General features: G+C 49.5%; 1 protein-coding gene across 4 annotated transcripts; it reads left to right on the forward strand.

The window, feature by feature from the left end:
* Positions 1–124: 124 nt before the first annotated feature.
* On the forward strand, positions 125–20,137 carry FAM234A (family with sequence similarity 234 member A). Of its 4 annotated transcripts, XM_080384552.1 has the most exons (14): positions 241–856; positions 1,539–1,709; positions 1,917–2,010; positions 6,334–6,642; positions 7,726–7,842; positions 8,044–8,232; positions 11,317–11,447; positions 13,792–13,921; positions 14,365–14,503; positions 14,791–14,931; positions 15,335–15,413; positions 15,837–15,989; positions 16,848–16,950; positions 17,108–20,137. In XM_080384552.1, the coding sequence occupies exons 4-14, from the start codon at positions 6,378–6,380 to the stop codon at positions 17,317–17,319; spliced, it is 1,659 nt and encodes a 552-aa protein (XP_080240678.1). In that variant the 5' UTR covers positions 241–856; positions 1,539–1,709; positions 1,917–2,010; positions 6,334–6,377; the 3' UTR covers positions 17,320–20,137. The 4 variants fall into 4 exon arrangements, with proteins under 4 accessions (XP_080240679.1, XP_080240678.1, XP_080240676.1 ...); XM_080384550.1 differs by having other exon boundaries at positions 241–1,709; XM_080384553.1 differs by lacking the exons at positions 241–856; positions 1,539–1,709; positions 1,917–2,010 and adding an exon at positions 125–207.
* Positions 20,138–20,504: the final 367 nt, after the last annotated feature.

Here is a 20,504-nt window from a genome sequence, read left to right on the forward strand (position 1 = left end):
TCGCGGTCTGATCGCATTAAAGATCTGTGTTTGTGGCTCCCAGTGCTGGCCGGCCTTGTTCTTGCGGGTTCCCCGCCCGCACCGCCGCTACCGGGACGCGCCGCCCGCCCCAGTGCGCAGGCGCGGCGGCGGGGCGGAAGCGATCACCTGCGTGATGCGTCACTTCCGGCAGGTGGGCGGCGGGGGATGGAGGCGGAAGTGGCGGCGGTGAGTGCGGAGCGGGCCGGGGGTGGGGTCGGGCCGGCCGGGACACGCCGCAACCGGCGCCCCGTGGTGGCGGGGGGAGGCTGGGCTGCAGCCGGGGAACGGGGCGAGCTGCTGGCCTGCCCCGCCGGTGCGGCCCCAGGACCTGGGCCCGGCCACGGGCCGCTCCTTCCGCGGGCTCCGGCACTGCGGGGGTGGCTCTCGGGGAAGGGACCCGGCTCCCGCTGCCCGGGCACAGGCCGCTCCTCCGCGGGAGCCAGGCGGTGCCCGAGCGGCAGCTCGGAGCTGGCAGAAGGAACGGGCCGGTGGAGCCGGCGGGGCTGGCCCCACGCTGCCCCGCGGCCTGGCCCCGGCTGGGCAGCAGCGCTGCTCGGGCCTGAAACACCCTGGCCCTTCCACGCTCGCCGCTGCCTTCCCCCAGCCCTGGTGCCTGGCCCTGTGTTCGCGGGGGGTTGCTGTCCCTTTTAAGCAGCTAGAGAAGTTGCACAAAACCAAATCAAGAAGCCTGGGAAATAATTTTATCCGTTTTGCAAAAGCCTGGGGCTCTGCCGAGGTAGCTTGCCGCTTGTGCACTCCGTTTGATCTGAGCTGGTTTAGCCCGTGTGGCTGGCAGGCTGCGTAGGAGTCCTGGGGAGATGCTTACATGGCACTTGCGAGTATGGGTCTGTGTTTCAATCAAATAGAAATACAAGAAATCCCTCACCTCTGTAGAGCTTAGCTCACAGCCTTCAGCACTCTTCCTGGACACCATTCAAATTCACATTTATCTTTCCTTCAGTGGGCCGTAAGCCTTGTCTGCAGGCACGAATCGGAGCCGTTCCTGCAGAAAGAAAAATGATTTCATGTGCTAAAATCCTATCTTACTTCCACCCTTTTTTTCTTCTTTTGGAAGGCAAAAACCTCTCACATAACTGCTGGGAGTCAGAGGGGCAGCCTGCCCTGCAGTGGAGGGATGACTTGGTGTGACTGGAGCCAGCCTTCCTCAGTGCCAGGGCAGAGCTGGGCCCTGTTCGAGGAGCTGCCTGGGCACGGTGGGAGCTGTGAGGCTCTGCAGGGCTGGATGTTGGGTGATTGGGTGGAATGGCCTGTGAATGGGCTTTCCTCCATGTATGCATGTAAGAGAGAAAAAGAAAAATTCCATTTCTGGGTGGGAGAAAAGAATTTTCTCTTGGAGGTGGCTGCCAAGGACAACAGCAGCTGGAGGAAGGCCATTGTTTCATGCTGCCATAGACCTCACTAGGCTGTGCAGGAAGGATCCAGCAGGCAGCACGGAGTTTGTGACCTGTGGAACAAGTGCTCCACTTAAAAAAATGTACTTTTTTTCTTTTTGATAGACGTATGTGAAATGACCACAGCTTCTTCTAAAGGGTTTTCATGCACTGAGATCTCTCCAGAGCCCCTGTGGTGTTAGATCTCTGGCAGGGCAGAGGAGTTGCTGTGCTTCTGACACAAGCAGGGGAGCCCTGTGGATGAGGCAGGGACATCTCTGACGTCCGTCAGTAAGGGTGAGTGGCTTGGGTCCAGCGAAGCTTGTAACTTCTGGGATGATAAATGCCATGTGTTTTTGCTGCTCACTTGTTATTACAGGCCTAACCTATAATCAGTTCCACACAGCTTTGCAGCTTGAATGCTGTCCTTCATCTTAAGATTTTTGCTCTTCCCTTGCTCTCTTGGAAGAAGTCCTGAATTGTGTTTTGCTCTTCACTAAACAGATTGAGTTTCTCTGCTTGAACCCCTGACTGTAAAAGAAGATTCCTGGAAAAGAGGAATTTTCTCCTACAAATGACAGATGTATCACATTCTAAGGTGACATTTGGTTGTGCTCTGGAGGAGTTTCTAGTTCACTTGCTGTGAATGCTCTGTGGCACCTGTTGTGTCTGCACCAGAGAGTTAAGTGTCATTTAAGAAGAACCTGATGTTTTGAAGAGATATGTGTTAACAGAGGCAAAATAGCAAGAGGGAGGGGAGGGGAAAGGACAGCTGTAGAAGCAGAATGCGAGTGTTTCCCTGAGCTGGTTGCCTGCCTTGTCTTTGGTATGGTCTGGGTTACAAATCGTGTCCTTACAAAGGTCGTAGGGGCACAAGCAGGAGCAGAGCTACCCTGGTGTCAGAAGGGGATGATCTCCTCGAGGCAATTCTCCCCACTAGCCTGTGGCTGTGACTTTATATCAAGAAAGAGTTATGAGCTGCAGATGACCCAGCAAAACCGTAAGCTTGTGCAGCCTGAGTGTATTTGGAAAGGAAAATCTTATTTCAGGGAAAATGTATGTTTATTTCCTTAAGGGTGGACCCTGATCTAAGTGGGCCTGCAGAACAGGGAAAAAATGACCCAATAATGTCTTAATGTTGCAGCAGGTGACTGCCCGGCGGGTTTGCTGCAGTGCCCTGCCACACATGGGATCAAAACTGAGCACTCTGCTGGTGGAAGGCAGCCGTGAAAGGGACATTGCCTCTTACTCAGAGCAAGACTTGGAAGCTGTCTTGTCATTATTGATGGCAGTCTGGGACTTCAACAGTTTCTGGCTGACAGGAAGGAAATCTTTAAGGTGCTTAAACAAACAAAAAGAACCAAAATAGCCAAATGCTGGATTTAGGTTCCTAAAATGGCCAGTTAGAATCTGTTTTCTTCAATCTGTGAGAGATATAAACATGTTGATCATCAAATCCAAGTTACAATATGTTGCTGGAAGTTTTCCAGGAAGAACTGGTGCCTGGTCAGATTACAAATGCTGTGGTTTGGTATTTTATGGGTGGAAAATGAGTTAAACCTTCCATCACACCAATACTTAAATGGTTTCTATCACCAGTCTTCATACGTCTGACTGGATGTGGTTCTCTGTGCTTGTCGGGCAGTTCTGGCTGGCTGGTAATGGTAGTTTGTCTCTTGGATTTAGCTGTGGCTTGGCACTAACCACTTGCTGCACAGGTTTCACTGGTTTGATCCAGATCAGATTTGTAAATCTGTGCTGTAGTGTAGCTTTAGGAGAAGAGGGAAAACAGTCCCCCATGAAGGTGAGTGAAGCTGGTTTTGTCCTGAGGACAGCATTGTTACTGTGGGACAGGAAAGGGTATTTGTTCCTCCTTGGCTTTCTTCAGGGACTGCTCCTAGCTCCTCCTGTTGCTGGAGGTGAGTAGCTTTTAAAGCTTGGGGAGTGATGGAAGTGCACACACCAGCAATTCATGTCGTATGAGATGCAGATCCTGGCTGTAGTGCAGCTCCTTGAGCTGTGTGGGTTCAGTTTGGGTCTGTTGCATGCGGTTTCTAATTATTTCCTTTTCTATGAAGTCTCTCCCATGTTTTTTCATGGGGAGGCATCCCATCTTCAAGTGGAGAGACAGTGCTAGCTACGAGATACAGTGCATGCAGCCTGTGTTAATAATGCAGCAGCACAGGATCCTGTCACTGTGTATTTCCTTGCAAGGTGCCTGGATGCGTAAATTTTCCAGTGAATTATTTTGTGTCCTCTACCAGCAGGAGACAAAATGCCGGCTGCTAGAGGACAGTAAAATAATCTGAAATGCACACTATCATTTTCTGCTTGTCTTCAATTAAACTGATTACCAGACTTCTTTGTTGTTCGGAGCTCAGACCATTTCACATGCTGCCAGCATGTACTTTGGCAACTGCGGGCGATGGGATTTCCTGCATTGTTTGAGTGTTTGCCGTTGACCTCTGTGGTCGTTGTTCTGGCACTGTCTCTGCTCTGGCAGGGGTGCAAAGGGCATTATTCAAACCCTGAAAGAAAAGAGAAAGAATTGCTCCAAAGACATTGAGGGCTCTTTGTAATTGGTGACTCCGAGGGTCATTGCTGCAAAAGAAGGGGAACTGCTGGGGTTGTCAGGATAATTACCACCTTTTTTATTGTTCTCATCCCAATCTAGATGACAGTGGTGTGATTTATAGTGAGTCATATAAATACGCCTTCCATAGAGGGTTAGTGTCCCTTTCGGACTTTTTGAGGAGAAGCCTGGTTTTTTCCTTCTCAGGAAGTCTCATAGGTGCTGGAAACACTTGGCTGTGCCCTGGAGGGCTCCTGGCTCCGTACGGGGGGGCTGTGGAAGGCTCTGCTGGGGAGGCTGGTGGGGTTGTGCTGGAGCCCTGTTGTAGCCCGTGCCGCAGACACTGGCTACAACAGTATTTAAGAAGATGCACCTCTCCCTGCTGCTGGAGACAGGCATGCCAGAGACACATGCACCATCTGTCTCACCGAAAGGGAGGTCACGTAACCCATTCCTGCCATCGTCCCCCATCGCTGCAGCGGTGGTTGCTCTGCCGCAGTTAATCATTTGCTCAGCCTGTGCCTGGAGCCTTGTACCTTGAACCTGCTGAAGGTCTGGTGCTCGCCCGGCTCCAGTAACGGAGCGGTGCTCGGCTCACCAGCACGACGGCCAGATCAGGAGGAAGGCTGAATGCACGAGACTCTTTTCTTCCCCTTTCCATATGGAGCCTTCCTACCTTTGTCAGGCGCCTGCGGCCAGTCTGGCAACAGCCGGCCTCGTGAAGGTGTCTCTGCTGTTGCTGGTAGACTGATGTGAGGGGCGGATGAGGTCTTTGGAGTGAGATCTTTGGAATAAGATACAACTTCTGCATTATTGATTTAATTGCATTCACATGGGCTTGTGCAGCTTGAATTAAATTGTCTGCAGCAAGATCTTGTACTCGATGTGCCGTTGTAGAATAAATGCCAGAGTGCTCCGGCTGGAGTATGTGCTTCCTAACTCCAGCCTTACAAGTCCAGCAGGTGCTCAGATTAGCTGGGGATTGACAGTAGCGTGCCAGGCTGTCCCGATCACCGCACATGCTCAGCCCCTGCCTTGCTCTAGGTCTGTCCCTGCTGTGATTTGTACCCAGAAGAGAAGAGGCCTCTGCAGCTCTTCCCTGTGGTGGGACAGACAATCCAGGGAGGTGAAACCCCCAGTCAAGCTGCAGCTCCCTGAAGGAGCCTGGCCTCCTCTCACCTTGTGTTTCTTTGAAACCTGTAAATGAACTTGGGCATGAAACGTAAGAGGTAACGAGCCCCATTGTTGTTGGAGCTGAAAGCCCAAGCTCCCTGCGTTGTGTGTCGGTGCTGAGTTTAAGCTATTTTCTGCTGGGGAAGTACATTGCTCCAACGGACAATCCAGGCACGTGACTGCTGGGGCACAGTCATGGAAAATTGGCTCGGTTGTCATGTTTATTTGCTCTGATATAACTTTTTATGACACTGTCATGCAGCTTTTTCCAAGGCTACTGGAATGTGTTGTTATTTATTTCTTCCCTTCCGCTGTATTTTTTAAAGAAGCACTATCAGAGAAACTATATATAACATTGATTTTTATTGTTGTTGTGAGTAATGAGTTACAGCCTCTGTAACTGACCAGGGCTTTTTATTTTTCTTTTTTCCCCCCCCTTTTTATAACAAATTAGCACAGAACCTCTCTGTTACTGCAGCTCAGGATTGTGTTTTATAGCGGGAGAAGATAAAACAGCTGTTGTTAACTCTTCTTCCATTCTGATGAAATAAAATCTGCCTGATTTTAGTCTCAACTTACGCCTTTTCCTCGGGGGAGCGGGGGCAAGTAATCACTCTCTTGCCTTCTGCAGGGCCGGGTTGCTAAACTTACCAAGTGGTTTCTCATCTGAGAAGGTGTTGAATAGCGTTGGTTTGTTCCTATACAGAATATGCTGGCATTTGTCTCCTGGGGAAGCTGAGGTGCTCATTACAGCAGGGAACAGCCTTATTTTGGGATGTAAAGGTCATGAGTGTTTCCTTTCACCTCTCCAGCCAGGAGTCAGAACGACGTACATGGGAGGTGACAAGAAGTCTTTGCAGCAAAAGGAGCTTTTGGTGTGTTTTTCTTAAGGGAGACCTACAGACCAGTCAGTCATTTCCACATAGAGGCTGCACCCATCTTTGTCCGGGTCTAGCAGAGCTGACTTCCTGGTTTGAAGAAGAAACAGTGTTGTTCCTGCATCTCATGGTCTCTCCCCATCACTCCCTGTGGGAGACCTCTGGTACCAACAGCACTTTGTATCCGACCGATTTGCTCAGCTCCCATTAAATGTTTCCAGTGTGAATATCAGGTAGTTTTTGTTGGGTTGTTTATATATTCCAAAATCTCTTTTAACTGCTCTTTCTATTGTTGCAGTTGAAGGGAGAGAAGGGTGTCTGAATACTGATGAATGAGCTGTGATGGATAACAAAGACTCAGAAGCTGAGATCCACCCTCTGAAGACTGAGGATGTGAAAGCCCAAGAGAACCATGAAAACTCTGTGGAGAGAAGAATTGCCAGCAAGCAGTCATCACGACTGTCTCGGCTGTCCCGGTGGCGCACTGCTGCCTTCTTCATCTCATTATTTCTGTGTCTGATAATTGTGTTTGCTTTCTCATTTATCATTCCTTGCCCAGAGAGGCCAGTTTCAGAAAGAACATGGTTCCGAAACTACGATAATGCAGGTGAGCTTGCTGCAGCAGAATAAATACTTAGCAACAGTCCTTTACCTTTATGTGCCACAAATTTGAGTTGTGGACCTCTACCTAAGTGCGATCCAGAGCCAGGCCTGCAGGGATGCTGCCCTTGGGAGTGAGAGCTGTGAATACCTGACCTGGATAAGCAGTGGCCCGTCATAATTGGAGTGGCCTTCCAGGAGGTGTTTACAGGATCTAATGGGGAAATTAGATGCCGCTCTGAAGCACTAAGAAGGTAGCAGCCTGGCCTCATTTGGAAAAAAGAAATGGGGAAGGGTATCTGCTAATAAATCTTTGTTGAAGTTTGGTCTGTAAAATGTTCCCCTGAAGTTTGAGCTGACATTTGGAGACAATTAGGCAGTTTTACCTCTGTCAGTGTGACTTTCTAACTTTTCCCCATGGCTAACAGAAAGCAGAGAAGAATAATTGTCTCTTGGCTTTTTTATAAATTGCGCAAATTTGTAGTTGCTTTAGTTGGGTTTTAGCCTGGCTACTGCTCCCTGGTGGGTCAGCCTTGGCTTCTGTGAAAGCTTTTCTGTAATCTTATGTGCAGTGGGTGTGTGCTGGTTGTGCTGTAGATGCAGAGATATTGCTCACCAACGGGGACTGATTTCTGTGTGTTAATGCAGAAATCCCAAGTTCTGCTACTCTGAGCTGAAGAAGGCTGCTTTTACCTGAGAGTGAGAAAGATGGAATATCTGAGGCTGGGTTTCATGGGGTTTGGGTTTTTGTTTTTTTTTTATATTTCAGGAATAATAACCCCACAGCAAGACCAGAGTTGTTCTTTGTTGAACATAATTCAAATTCTGGCTGCTTGGCTATAAAAACAGACAAATCCTCTGGGGGACAGCAAATTCGAAAAAATCCTTTGGCACTGACTTCCCGTCCTTGGTACTCATGTAGATAGCTTTTTTTAACACAAAAGCCAGTTTGTCCTGCTGTTACCCTGTACAGAGATGGAGGCAGTGAGTAGGTCTCTAGGAATTTGTGTTTTGCTCCAGCTAGCTCTGCTGTTGGTTGAGGCAATCCCCAACAGTGCTTGGCTTGTCATCTCTTTTGTGATCTCTTTAGTGGCCTACCAGTTTCTTGCTATGGAAGATGTGAACGAAGACAGAGTGCAAGATGTCATCTTTGCTTTCAAAGCTAACAATGGCAGCAGCAGCTTCAACAGATCCTGCCTGGATGAAGGTAGCTGATTCAGAAACAGAAAGCCTTGTAGTGAGGGCTGTTCTTTCTCTTTAAGCTCTAATTAGCAAGGCTGCCATGGGACTGGGAGTGAAAACTGGGTTAACTGGGTGAGGAGGGCAACTGGGTAAGCCCCAGCTCAGGTCGTGCGGAGCAGCAAAGGTAGGTGTAGCTAGTGCACCCTCTGACATCTCTTCTCTTCAGGTCTGCCTTCTCCATGTGCCTTCGTCGCTGCCGTGTCTGGCACGAACGGCAGAGCGCTCTGGGAGAGGCCCGCTGCCGAGGAAGTGGAGTGGATGGAGTGTGGCATCAAGCAGCTCGGGGGGGCCGAGGCCCCCGGTTGTCTGGTCGTGGGGAAGCCCGTGTCTCTTACGGCAGTTGACCTGCAGACAGGTGAGTGGCACGCAGAGTACTGCTGCCATCCAGGGGACCGTGCTGCTGCTTTCCTCACCTGGGGACCTTCGGACCTCGGAGGCTGAGGCTGCCAGCGTGACACGACTTGCTGGAACAGTGGATGCAGGGCATTTATTGTCTTGAAAACCTTGCCAGGGCCATTGGCTGGGCTGTCGAGAAGTGCCTGTTCTCTCAGCCTGTGTTCCGAAGGCTGGACTCTGTTGTGGTGGTTTGTGCCAGCCGCTGTATTGTAAGACCAATATTTCAACAGCATTTGAAATGGGAGAAAGAGTCACGAGCTGTGAGTGTTACTTTATACTCTCAGGGGCTGGGCACAAACCTGTACCTGCAACATTTCTCAGTCATTTGCATGTGAGTGCTAGGAGTCCCTGCAGCAGCAAAAGGAGTGGGAGTTTTAGGGATTTATGATTTTAAAGTCATCAAGGAGAACGCTTAGGATAAGTACTCGCCGGCCTATTTCAGTAGTGTAGGATTTTGCCTGGTTCCCCTGGAAAGCCACCTTCATTTCTGAACCTGTAGATGGAGAACCTCATCATCATCTTGCCTAACGCAAGGTGTGTGTAAGGAATGCCTGTACTTCTCTGGGAACAGGGCAGTGATCATCTGTTGCACCTTGAACCTTCCGCAGTGTCGAGCCTGAAATACATTTCCATTTTGTTGGGAGTCAGTTTCAGAGGTTCTGAACAATGCGTGTTCTTCCTTGGAAACATGCCTAGGATCCCGTCCTCTGTGTCTGGATTGAACCTCTCACACCCTATTTTCCAAAACCTGGGAGAGAGAAATAACAAGAGGTATAACTCTTAAGAAACCTGAGGAAAATCTAGTATAGCTTTTAATTTCCAGTGTAGATGGAAGTGTAGACACACAGAGAGCTGGGAAGCTTCTGTACCAACAGAGATATGTTAGCACCGTTTCCCTCATTGGTAGGCTTTAGCATAAGTTATTTATAGACTATTAATGAAGTAGTTGCTTTCAGGTCAAAGTGTAGAAAGGTGGTTGCTGAGCCAAAGGCATGTAACTAAAGACAGCCATAAAGAAATAGCACAAGCACGGAGAGGAGGAACCAGGCTAAGCCACAGGTCACAGCAACAATACAGTAAAAAAAACATTCCACAGACAAATCAAAAGCAAGAGGTGAAAACCTGCCTATTTAAATAGGCTAAATGTATTTGAAGTGGCAAAGTCTTGACTTACATCACATTGTGCTAAAAACAGCAGCCAGAACAATCTTTAGCTGCTAATGGTTCATCATTGTGAGGATTGGTGAGATTCTGGGGCTCTCAGACTGTCTAGCCTCTGCCTATAGGAAGATTGAAGGAGAGGTAGGCAGATTATCATCTGAAAGTGTCTGATGTGGTTTCGATCTCTAAATGCTGATAAAGTTAGTACTTTTCTCTAGATTTGAGTTGTGTTAAGTCTTGTTTGCTTCATTGCCAGAAGTGGCCTGAGCAAACGATAAGGAGAGTGTAGGATCGCATGCTTCTGTTTGTGTGGGGCATCTGACATTCCTGCATGTTTATCTTACGAGCAAACTGGGACACAAGAGCTTAAGATTAGCTGTTCCAGGTCAGAGCAAAAGTCTGTGTGGCTGCGTGTTCCATCTCTGCAAGGGCCAGAAGCAGAGTCTTGAGGAGGAGGATGGGAGGAAGTGTTCTGTTACACCTTCTCTCCCCACCTTATCCTCCAGCAGCCTGCATTGTGAGCCCTGTGAGTAGTTCTGGTCTCCTAAGGGTTATGGCAGAAAGGGGCCTACAACGATCAGATGTATGAAATTGCTTCTGTAGGAGAAATCACTGAATAAACCAGAACACCAGCCTGGAGAATGTCTGACAGGGAGAGGAGTCTCTGTGTCTTCTGCAGCTACTTGAAGTGAGAGCTGAACTGTCACCTAAGTCCTGATGTTATTGTTCATTCCGAACCCAAAAAAACCCCAGCCCGTTCACCCAGGTTAGATTTGCTGTTTAGGCATTTGTCTAATTTCCATCTTGGCTTCTGTTGCCTTCCTTCTGCTGTGACCTCAGGCTCCAGGGAAGCTCCGTAGCATTCCAGATGTTGGACAGGATAGTCCCGTCTTCTGTTGATGGAGCAGGGTGGGACTGGTTTCACAGTTTGTGCTCTTTGGAGGTTGTGTTAGAGCATGAAACTTTTGAAGTCCTTTGTGTTGAATCTGTCTCACTGTTACCTGTTTCTGTTAAGTCAGGCTGTTCTTGTAAGAAAGATGCTTTCTCCAAAACTATATCCACTGTCTAACCAGCAAAGAACAGAACCTTAGGCACTGAAATGCAAATTTTGTCAGCCTGGTCTTACTGTTGTAGCTTTGGATTGTGCTGAAGCCAGGATATAGTTATTTAAAAATTAAATTCTCTCCTTCCTTTGCCTGCTTGTTTTCTCCATGGAGTAAAATTCTTTGCCTTCCCATGATTTCCTAGGGACACTCCTCTACTTCACATCTGTTGTCATAGTAACAAATCCAAGTATTTTTGTCAATGTTTCAGTAAAAGCTTTGGAGGAATCCTACTGGAAATACAGGCTGCGCAGACAGTGTCAGGTAGTAACTCCTTGGTCTGCAGTACAGCTGCCTTCCTGACAAAGAACAGATGATTACTTTGCATTCCTGAAATGATAATTGCTGTGTGCAATACTGTGTAAAGGGGAGGGTAAGCATTTTCCCTCTGAACACCTAGCTAGTTACTTAAGTCTTCCTTAAAAAGTACATGGCAGCAAGGTTTTAGATCACAAAAAAGGATTCTCTGTGCCATGAACATGCTGGGAAGCTTGTTAACCTAAGGCACAAGAAAAGCAAGTTGTTCTTTGTGCCCAGGATATTTGGGTGCACTTGTGCAGGCAGCTAGAATTATTTCCAAATTAAGTTGAAATTGTGGATACTGGGACTCTTTCGAAATGCAACAAAGTACCCCATGATGAGCATAAATGTGAGTGGTTTGTGGAGCTGATGAGCTGTAAATGGCTGGCTACTGCCAAGTACTTCAGGAGCAGGGGCATTAAAAGCCTTTCAGCCTTAAGTGCGTTTTTAGTGAATGTTTCCCAATAACTGTCTTCTAGGGGAAGTTCAGTGGAGACAGTCCAGTGACTTTGGAGCTAATTATACTGTGCTGACTCCTGTGTCAGTGATTCCAGATGTGGATAGTGACGGAGTTCAGGACCTGATAATCTTTATTGCTACAGGAGATAAGGTATGTCACTCTGATGCTGTGATAAAGCCAGTGGCTGGACCACAGAGCATGGCAGGAATGCTATTTATTTCGATCTTGTACTCTAAGAAGAAGTGTCCAGAGGCCTTTCTGATTTCTGTGGGTTTGGAATAGGTTCTTTCCCACCCTGCAGAGATGTACTCCCAAATCAATGCAAGTTTTAGGGTTAAGAAAAGAAAAAACTGACCAGGAATCCCTCCTCCTTTTCAGTCTGCACTCCTCACTGCATGTTCCTGGGCTGTGTGTGGAGTGAGCCTAGGCGAGGTGAGCTTGCAGTTTTCTGGGACTCTGCTTAGAGAAGTGAAAGTGAGCAAACCCTGACAGGTTTGGCTTTTAGATCAAAGCACAGCTGACAGCCAGTGCTTTTGTACCACCACTGCCCTTTTCTGATACCTTTCATATCTCTGCCTGTGGTCTGGTTTGCACAGCTTTCTTCCTAGTGTCACTGCGCTGCTTAATTCTGACTTGGGTTCATTTAGTGAAATAGCTGCTAGTTGCGTTATCTCCATTCCAGTATTGCTTTTCCCATTTGTTAGAGGGGGAATGTCATGTAGCTAAAAGTGGTTTTCTACTAAAACGTCTGCATCCATGATTGAGTGGTCTAGAATCATCTGCACGTGCAATCTCTCCTGTTTAAAGCATTCAAAAGTTACCGTTTCCTGCAGGTCTGATGGGAGGAGTGGGAGCTCCATGTCCTCATACCAGAGCCCTCCATAAGCAAATAGGGTTTTGCTGCCCGAGGCATTGTTGGTGCCAGAGTCATCAGAAATTCTATCCCCTCTGACTCCTACGTTTCTCTTCTGTTTTCTTTCCTCCTTGCTTTTGCTATCCCAGTTATCTCAAGACATTTTTTTTTTTTTTAATAATATTAGGTGGCCAAAAACGTTTGAGTGCAGTCTCTGTTCTGCAAGACTGCCTTTTGATTTGTTTTCCATTTAACCTCTCTAGCTATCTTGGTATGAAAACCCTTCCCCCCTCTGGACTTGGCAAGCGCTCTGTCAACTTAAGTAAAAGTACGTTCTGTTTTGAGAAATGATGCAAAATGTAGGAAACTTCAGTGGAGCTTTGCAGCTTAGAAAAAGGCAGTCTTGTCAGAAGGGGGATTCAGAACTTAAGTAAATTAGCTTTGTTGCTAACAAGGGCTGAAGTTGAACGTTACATTATGCTGCTGTTTCCTGAAATGGCAGAGCTTTGAGCAGTCTGGGGAGGGGTCTCTGTGCAGAGGATTTAGGTGGCACCTTCTGAGAATCTACCTGCTGCAAGCTTCAGCACAAATACGTCCAGGGAAGTATGACATTTTTCAGGATACATGACTGGTAGCAGCGCACAGAGGTATTGAGCAAGGCAGTGAGTAAGGTGGTGTGTATTCTCTCTCGCTGTAAATACCTTTGGCTGTTGCTGTCCCGGGGCAGCTGCTGAACCAGCACTTGCAAGTGAAGGTGAAGCTGATCTACAAGAGCTAGTATGTGTCTCCTCCCAGTGCAGGAGGCTGGGAACAGCTGGTGGATGCGTTGCTCTCCAGCCGTGTTCTTCATTCTCCGCCGCAAACTCTATCCCTTATTCACCTGCTAGACTCTCCAGATTGACTTTGAGAGCAGCAGATTTCCTTCTCTTCCCCAGCCCCTACCCCTCAAGGAAGAGGGAAGGGTTCCTGCCTTACTTGGAATCTCTGATGGAGGCTGTTCCTCTCAGTCTGATGCTTCTCTCTTCCCTAGTGTGCATTGCTCTCCCCAGACCATGACTGTTGCCCAGATGTTTGAATCTGATCCTGATTTTAGCCTTTATTCTCTTGGGTGAAATGTTTTTATGGATTCTGTTACCCTGCAGAAAGAGTATAAAGAAACCTGTCAGCACTTTTATCCCCTTGGACTCATGTCAGCCTTAGGGAGGGGTAGATTAAGGCACTTCAAATATTTAGCAGAGCTACCGTGTGAAGTCAGGTTTCCCCCTGACTTCATTTTGCTGCTTTGTTTCTGCCTTGAAGTCCTCTCCATCGTTGTCACTGCTCGGTAGGCTTGAATTGGTCTTTGCTGTCCTGCAGGGAGGTGGTTGGCAGAGGTAGTAAAATCTCGGGACCAGTGACTGTGCTGGAAGTGGTGTTCAAACTTGCAAAAGTGTTCACAGCAGAGGGATCATCTAACTCGTGCCCACACCTCCAAAACCAGGGAGAGATTTCTCATCCGAGCCTATGCTGCTCCCATGCAGCTGCTGTTCAGTGCCAGCTGCTCAGAAGCTTTGGAAAACACTCAAGTTGAAGCGGTAACAGTGCGATGCAGCTTTAACCTTTTTTTTTTTTTTTTTTTTTTGTAATCCCTTCCCTGTGTAGATTAAGACCTTCATCCATTCAGGAAAAAATGGCAAACAGATCGGATCCACTGGAAGCCTGAATGTGGATGGGAACGCTCGCTATATCAGGCTGAACCTGGATGACTCCTCCTACTTCCTTTTCTATACAGGTACAGTTCTGTTAGTGAATTCAGTCTGAAAGAGGGATTGTAACTGCAATCAGGATTACTAAAGAGTTGTCTGAAAGAGTGTTTTGCACTTGTACAAGCTGTGTCATACTTTCACCTAGCAAAAGGAACTGTTCAAGGGCAAGAGAAGGGGGGGGCTTCTGCTTAAACTAAGGTTTGTCACAGATGGTAGTAATTTTATTTGAAAAGTGTTGAGAATGTAAGGTTTAAATAGTCATTTATAGCAAATGATTACTGTGGAACAGTGGGATTATGAACAGATAAGATATTAAAAGCATTCAAAAGCAGGCTTGAGTCTCAAAATACCACTACAACTCTATGATGCAAGCCCTAAAAATATATTTGATGTGCCAGATCTAGAAAATTTAGAGTTCAGAGCAAGGGCAGGATAACTTTTTTCCCTCATTCTTGCTTTTTTTGCACAGAAAACGCTCTCTATGCATATTCCCTGAAAGATCTATACAGTGCGGCAACTGGGGTGGAAATTAAGCTTCCCAGCCTTGAGCAAGATCCTCAGTGGGAGAAGAACATTGACCGCACCACGCACCGCTTATCCCTTCTCAGGTGTGAGATTATGTCTTGGTTGCTGGTGGGGTGGAGGGTACTGCTCCTCCTGACAGGACGGCCTGGTTCAGCTTTATTCTTTCCTGGCTGTGTGGCTGTTGGAGTAGGAGCACATCCGAAGCTGGGGGAGAGGGCTGGTGGTGATGGCCTGGGCAGGATTTCACACAAAAGAAGGAAAGCAGGCTGGGGTTTCCAATTTGCCTTTACTGTGCAGGGGAAAAACCAAACCCACACAACAAAACCATCCACAGGCTAGAAAGCGTAATCATTTCTCTGTCCTTGTTCAGCTTTGGAGACATCCGTTACCTGGCAAAAATTCCTGGGCGATCACGGGAGAACATCTTGGTTATAAACTCAGAGATGGCTACACTGATCGGTGCACAAAATCTTCAGACTTTATGGAGCCTCAATGTGTCCCGCGTTGTGAGGTAGTGTTACCAGCGTGGGTTGGATGTGGTATTTCCAGGTTCCCAGCAACAGCAGTGTCCTGGCAGGTGCTATTTGGTTTTTTCTTCATTTGAAATACAGGAACCTGCTCTGTGATATATCTGGATCATGCTTAGTGTGTTGTCTGTCCTCTGCTAGCAAAGGTCAGGTGCTGCTTCAGAAGGGAGGAGCCCAAAGCTTTGATTCTTCATGCTGTGCCTGCTGTGATATGGCTGTCTTAGGGCTGGGCTCAGAGTTGGAGTAGCACCGGGCTAACATAATGCTGCAGCAGTTGAGTCTCTTACCAGGGGAGCTGTGGGAGGTTAGAGGCTGCTCTGAAGGAACAAGGTATGCCCAAGCCATCAGGGTGTGCTATGATCTGTCCCTTCTTTTTCTCTCCCTTAGTGAGCCGCTGCTTGGTTACTACAAACCCGATGTTCTTGGTATTGTCCTTGAGAGTGAAATTGGACCCAACAGGAAGAAGGTTTGAGATCTCTTCCTTTTAACTCCCCTTTTTTCTGCATATCACAGCTCAAGCAGGCGTTGAGTTGAGGACAGCTGGTGGGATGTGTTCCCTCTGGCTGATTTTTGGAAGCTTTAGTCTGGGCAACGATCTTTTTCAACAGGTTATTGAAGCCAGCTGAGGCATGTTAATTCGCATCTCAGCAAGAGGCTTCAATGACAGAGCTTTGAACCTCTTGAAATAGCTGCAAAATTTGTGACTTTAATGTGGCCTACCCCAGGTCTCACAGCTCTGTGATGCTCAGCTTCAAGTATTTCCTCATCTTTGCAAGTGTCAGATACTTGTTCCCATAGACAGTGTAGGGTAGAGACAGCTGACTTGACTTCTCTCTCATGGCTTGTTAGATCTCTTTGGTATGAGTTCCTTTTCTTTCTTCCCTGCCAGGTTATGATCGTTGAGAGTGGATCTGGAGGAGTCCAGTGGGACCTGAAGTTGAACTCGAGAGCAGAGAGCCCAGGGCCAGCCACACTTTCTACTGCTGATCACCGGTCCGCCTTCCTCATCTGGGGTGAATACCAGGCACCAGGAAACGAAACGGTGAGTAGCGCTGCCGAATGGTTGCTGTTCTCCTGACTTTGGGCCAGAATTGGGTGGACCTACCCCCTTCTCCCAGTGTGTGCATTTGCATCTGTCTGTGCCGCTAACACTGCAGCCTCCTGCGCTGGGTGTGGGGTCTATGAACAGTCTGGTCTTCTAGGAGCAGGCAGACCTCTGGGTCTTCACAACGTCCATAGTAGGGTTCCTGCTAGCAGCTGGTAGTGGCATCAGCAGCTTTTGTCATCCTGAGCCTGGCTACGTAGAGAAAAGGGTGCTATGAGCAAAGTCACTGGGTTGCTCAGTGCTGTGCCTTGGTGTGGTGCTGTAGGTGAGGTGAGACACTGCTGGCTCGGTACCTGTGAAGTTGCTGCTGTTTGACCGGGAGCCTCCTGCAGCGGTACTGCACGCAGCGATCTCCCTCAGCCACGTGAATACTCTGCGCCAAGGCGGTCTCTGGCAGCTTCGGTGCACAGCTCGGCTGCGTAACAGAGCCCTCTGGGGCAGTGGCTGGCAGTGTTAGTGACAGGTTGTGTCTTGGAGGATGCCCGAGCACCAGCTGAGCTTCCTGTGCTTTCCTCGCTAACTCTACCAGCCCTAAGGCAAAAATCTGTCTCCTGCCTTTAGCGGGCAGGCCTGCTGTTTGCAGGAAGCTTGGAGTGGGGAGGAGAGCACCTAGCAGTAAGCAAAATCCCAATACCAGTCCTAGTGGCATCAGGCAGGATGAGTTGTGCAGACGTGGACAAGTACCTGACCAGGTATATTCTGTTGGGCATGAGTAATAGCTGAACCTGGTGCTGGCGTACTAGTCTCTGGGATAACGTGTGGGTCCGTGTCCTGATAGTGTCCTGTTGATTGCAGGGATCCAGAGCTCCTCTCCAGAAGCTGTATCTTTTCCATCCTTCCTACACTAACATCTTGTTGGAGCTCCGCAATAACACAGACCAAATAATTGCGTTCAACGGTAAGTCCTCTCCGTCCAGCCCTCCAGCAAGGAGGTGCAGGAGGACGCTGGCCTTCTGGTACCTCCTGGACTCCGTGAGCGCGCGGTGTTGGGTCTGGTGGCCAGCCCTGAACACAGAGACCTTAAGCTGGGCTCTTCCCTCTGCTCTGCGTTGCAGCCACACTGTTTGAGCGGAGCCGTCATGCCTGCTACGTGCTGTTGAGGGGGCCTCAACCCAGCGAGGATCCAGGGTCAGTGTCTCTGATGAAGCGTAAGCTGAAGGAGGATGTCTCTGAGAGCAGGGTGATCTGGCTGAGCCAGGTGGCTGGGGACACTGACCAGTACATCCGAGACCGCCTCTACAGGATGCGATTCCACAGCCGAGTGTGAGCTTGCCGGGGGAGGGGGAGAGGCTGCCTGGGCCGCGTGGCGCCAAGCTGCCTCTCCTCTGCAGCCATGCTCTTAGCAAACCCAGGTCGTGGATTCACACGGGAAGCTGCCTTTCTTGATCTGCAAACCAAAGCATGGCTGGTGGGGAAGCGCCCCAGTGTCTGGGGGTGCCCAGGCTGTGGGGGCAGCTGCCAGTGCATCTGTCCTCAGAGCTGATGGAACTTCAGTGCTTGGCCACCACTGAAGTGTCGTCAGCTCGGGGAAGAGGGCTTTCCCCTCAGTCCTTCTGTGCCCACAGAACTGTGCTGACTCAGCCTGTGTCTGGAGGAAAACACGTGCTTACTGGGAAAGCCGGAGTTGATTATTTCTTGGGTGCTTGTGTGAGAAGTGGAGCTTCGATGTGTGGTGTTAGATTTGCTTTCTGAGTCAGCTCTCCTGGCTGTGGGAGAGGTGCTTGGCTGCAGGCTGGTTTGTGATTGCCCTCCCCTGGATTTGGGCCCCTGTTTTGGTGGCCGCAGGGTGTGTGTAGCGATCGACCCAGCCATGGCCAATGATGCGGTTAGGTGTCGCCTGGGCCAGCAGAGCACAGGTTAAAGTGTCACTCTACTTAGAAAAAGGCCTTTTCTCCTGAGAACAGCCCCATGTGCCCTGCTCTGCAGTCAAAAGCCTACCTGTGTCTGTCTCCTCTGCTGCTTCCTTTCCAGCCAGGCTGTGCAGCGTTGATGACACAGAAAGGGAGCTGGTCTCCTACCTGATTTATGCAGCAGTGTTCCTCCCTGCCCCCAATCTGTTTGTTAGGTGATACGAAAACCACCCTGAGCCCAGGCTGGCTGGTCCCTGCCGGTACGGACACCACTTCTCCTGCTGCTTTTGAGGTGCCAGAGAGGCTCTAGGGCATTTTTTCAGAGTAGAATTGCACTTTAACCTTTCCTGGGAGCTTGGCTTGCTACTCCAGGGAGCCCTGTACCCGAGTGGCAATGCCAGCTGCCCTGCAAATACTCATTCACCCTTGCAGCTGCTGAAGAGCCTTCTCCAAGCACTGTCCGCTCTGCCAGGACGTGGGCAGGCTGTAAAGACGGCATGAGCCGCGTGGGGAAACAGCACAGGTTCTCTTTGCAGCACAGTTCCACAGAGAGCTCTGTGCTGCCTCCCTGCCCTTGGAACTGAGGTGGTGCTGGTTAAGGATCTTGGGGTGCTGTTTCTCTGTCCAGCCTGGTAGCCCAAGGGAATGGGACAGGTTGCTGTGTGAACATCGTGTCTCCCCTGGAAGTGTCTGTAGCGCGGTGTGTTTGCTTTGCCTTGCTCCCGGTGGGTGCCAGTGTGGACTGTAGAAACAAGGTGCAAAGCCTGGAAAAAGGGTTGAATTGGCTACTCGGTCCTGAAAGCTGCAGTCCCCTTACTAGCCACACTGACACACAAGTGTCATAGCTGCTGGGTGTCCGTCTGGCTGGTGAGACAGAAAACACACACCCTAAAAATAACCTCCCTCAAGTTTTGCAGTGCCGGAGGGGGTTTGGCCAGTGCATCCCTCCCTTGCCTAGTCTCACATCAGGGTGTGTGTAGAAATACTGTAGGAGGAGAAACTTAAGCCAGGTTGTGTAGGGTCAGGCATCGGTTATTATGTGGCAACCACTAAACTTCAACCTGCTGCAGGGCAGCTGCTGGCTCAGGCAGCTCGTGTCACCGAGGCTCGTGCCACAGCTTCAGCCCTCCCAGTCTTGCAGCAAAATAAGCTGCAGCATCAGTGGTCTGCCTGGTCGCTCACTGCCTGCTCCCAGCTGGCCTGGTAGTTGCCTGAAGGGTGCCCTGACTCCCTCTGCCCCGTGATGTGTACCTGGGCAGCCAGGGGAGCAGTGTAGGATGAGTGCTGCTGGCCTCTGCGGAGCTGCGCTGCTGACAGAGCCCAGTTCTGGGGTGTCCTGGCTCTGCAGGAAGCCAGGGATGTTCCTTCAAAGCCATCGCTGGACTCAAAATGGTGAGTTTGCCCCTTTGTCCCTCTTGCCCCAGGCTGTTTTCTGAGGGAGGCTAGGGGTGCAGGGAGGCTCCCCTGTCATATCCCCTAGCCTGGGTTGCCTCTTTGCTCAGCAGGATAAAGACCTGAAGCCCAGCAGCCCCCCAGGTCCCCGCTCCAGTGTTGCGGCGCTGCAGGGATGACGGGCTGCAGCAGCGCTGCAGAACCCGGGTTGCAAGGGCCAGGTTCAGGCTGCGCTTTAGCCGGCTGGGGTAGAGCTGGCTGCGTGGCGGAGGGAGCCCGGGGCTTGTGCGCTACTGTGACCTGCAGGTTGGATGTGGATTGTATCCCACCAAAACTCGCCTGGCAGGGAGCAAAGTGCCCGACTCGTATTCTCACCACAGCCACACTCTTCAGCACTCCCTGCTCTGCTCCCTACCCAGACCTGACCTTTCCCATAGGCACACTGAATGTTCCTTCAGGAGAGCTGGATTTTTGGCTTTGGGGGCTTTTCTGGCTTTAAGTTGTCCATCAATGTTTCCAGACACTTTGGAAACGCAGATTTCCCTGTGGCAGCTCAATTAAACGCATCAGTGCCAAACCAGCACCTTCGTAACAAAACAAGTCTTTTTTCCAGCTTATTTCCTTGTGTAATTGTTTGGGATTTTTTTGCAGTATTTAATGAATGACTTTGTGCCTTGATTCAATAACTCAGATGGGTGATGATGGCATATATCACTGTGTTATGTATTAGTGTGTTTTTTAACACTAAGACTGTTTGGTTTAGTTCTTTAACTTATTGCAAATTGTGCCCTACAGGACTTGGTCTAACCAGAATGGTTTCAATAAATCCTCTTTTGCATTGTTTGTAAATGGTGCCCTGCTTTTGTTGTTGCAGCCGAGGTTATGCAAGACTTCGGGATTTTTTTTGCAGCCCTTCGTGTGACTTGCTGCGGACAGAACTCCCCCTTATTTGGAGGGAGCCAGATGTCCCGGTGATGCTTTGATGGGTGAGCTGGCCAGGGCTCTGTCCCAAGGCGCTGGTCCTGTCCTGCTGCGGGCAAGTGATGGACCAGAGAAGGGAGCGTGTGGAGGGAGGCTGGAGTTAGATAACCGAGCTCGGCCAGCGTGTCCCTACGCCCTGCCTGGGGCTCCATGACCTGGTTTTACACCCTGGATTCCTGCTGCAGTCCATCAGCACGAAAATCTCATGCCGCGGCTTGGATTTGGATCA

The sequence above is a fragment of the Falco punctatus genome (assembly GCF_963210335.1).
Source record: "Falco punctatus genome assembly, chromosome: 4".
In the NCBI taxonomy this organism is placed as follows: Eukaryota; Metazoa; Chordata; class Aves; order Falconiformes; family Falconidae; genus Falco; species Falco punctatus.

Excerpts from the sequence above, each read along its gene's own strand:
- FAM234A (XM_080384553.1), top strand. The coding sequence starts at position 6,378 with ATGGATAACAAAGACTCAGAAGCTGAGATCCACCCTCTGAAGACTGAG. Across the intron at positions 6,643-7,725 it reads CCGAAACTACGATAATGCAG|TGGCCTACCAGTTTCTTGCT; the intron begins GTGAGCTTGCTG and ends TGATCTCTTTAG. Across the intron at positions 11,448-13,791 it reads TTATTGCTACAGGAGATAAG|ATTAAGACCTTCATCCATTC; the intron begins GTATGTCACTCT and ends TTCCCTGTGTAG.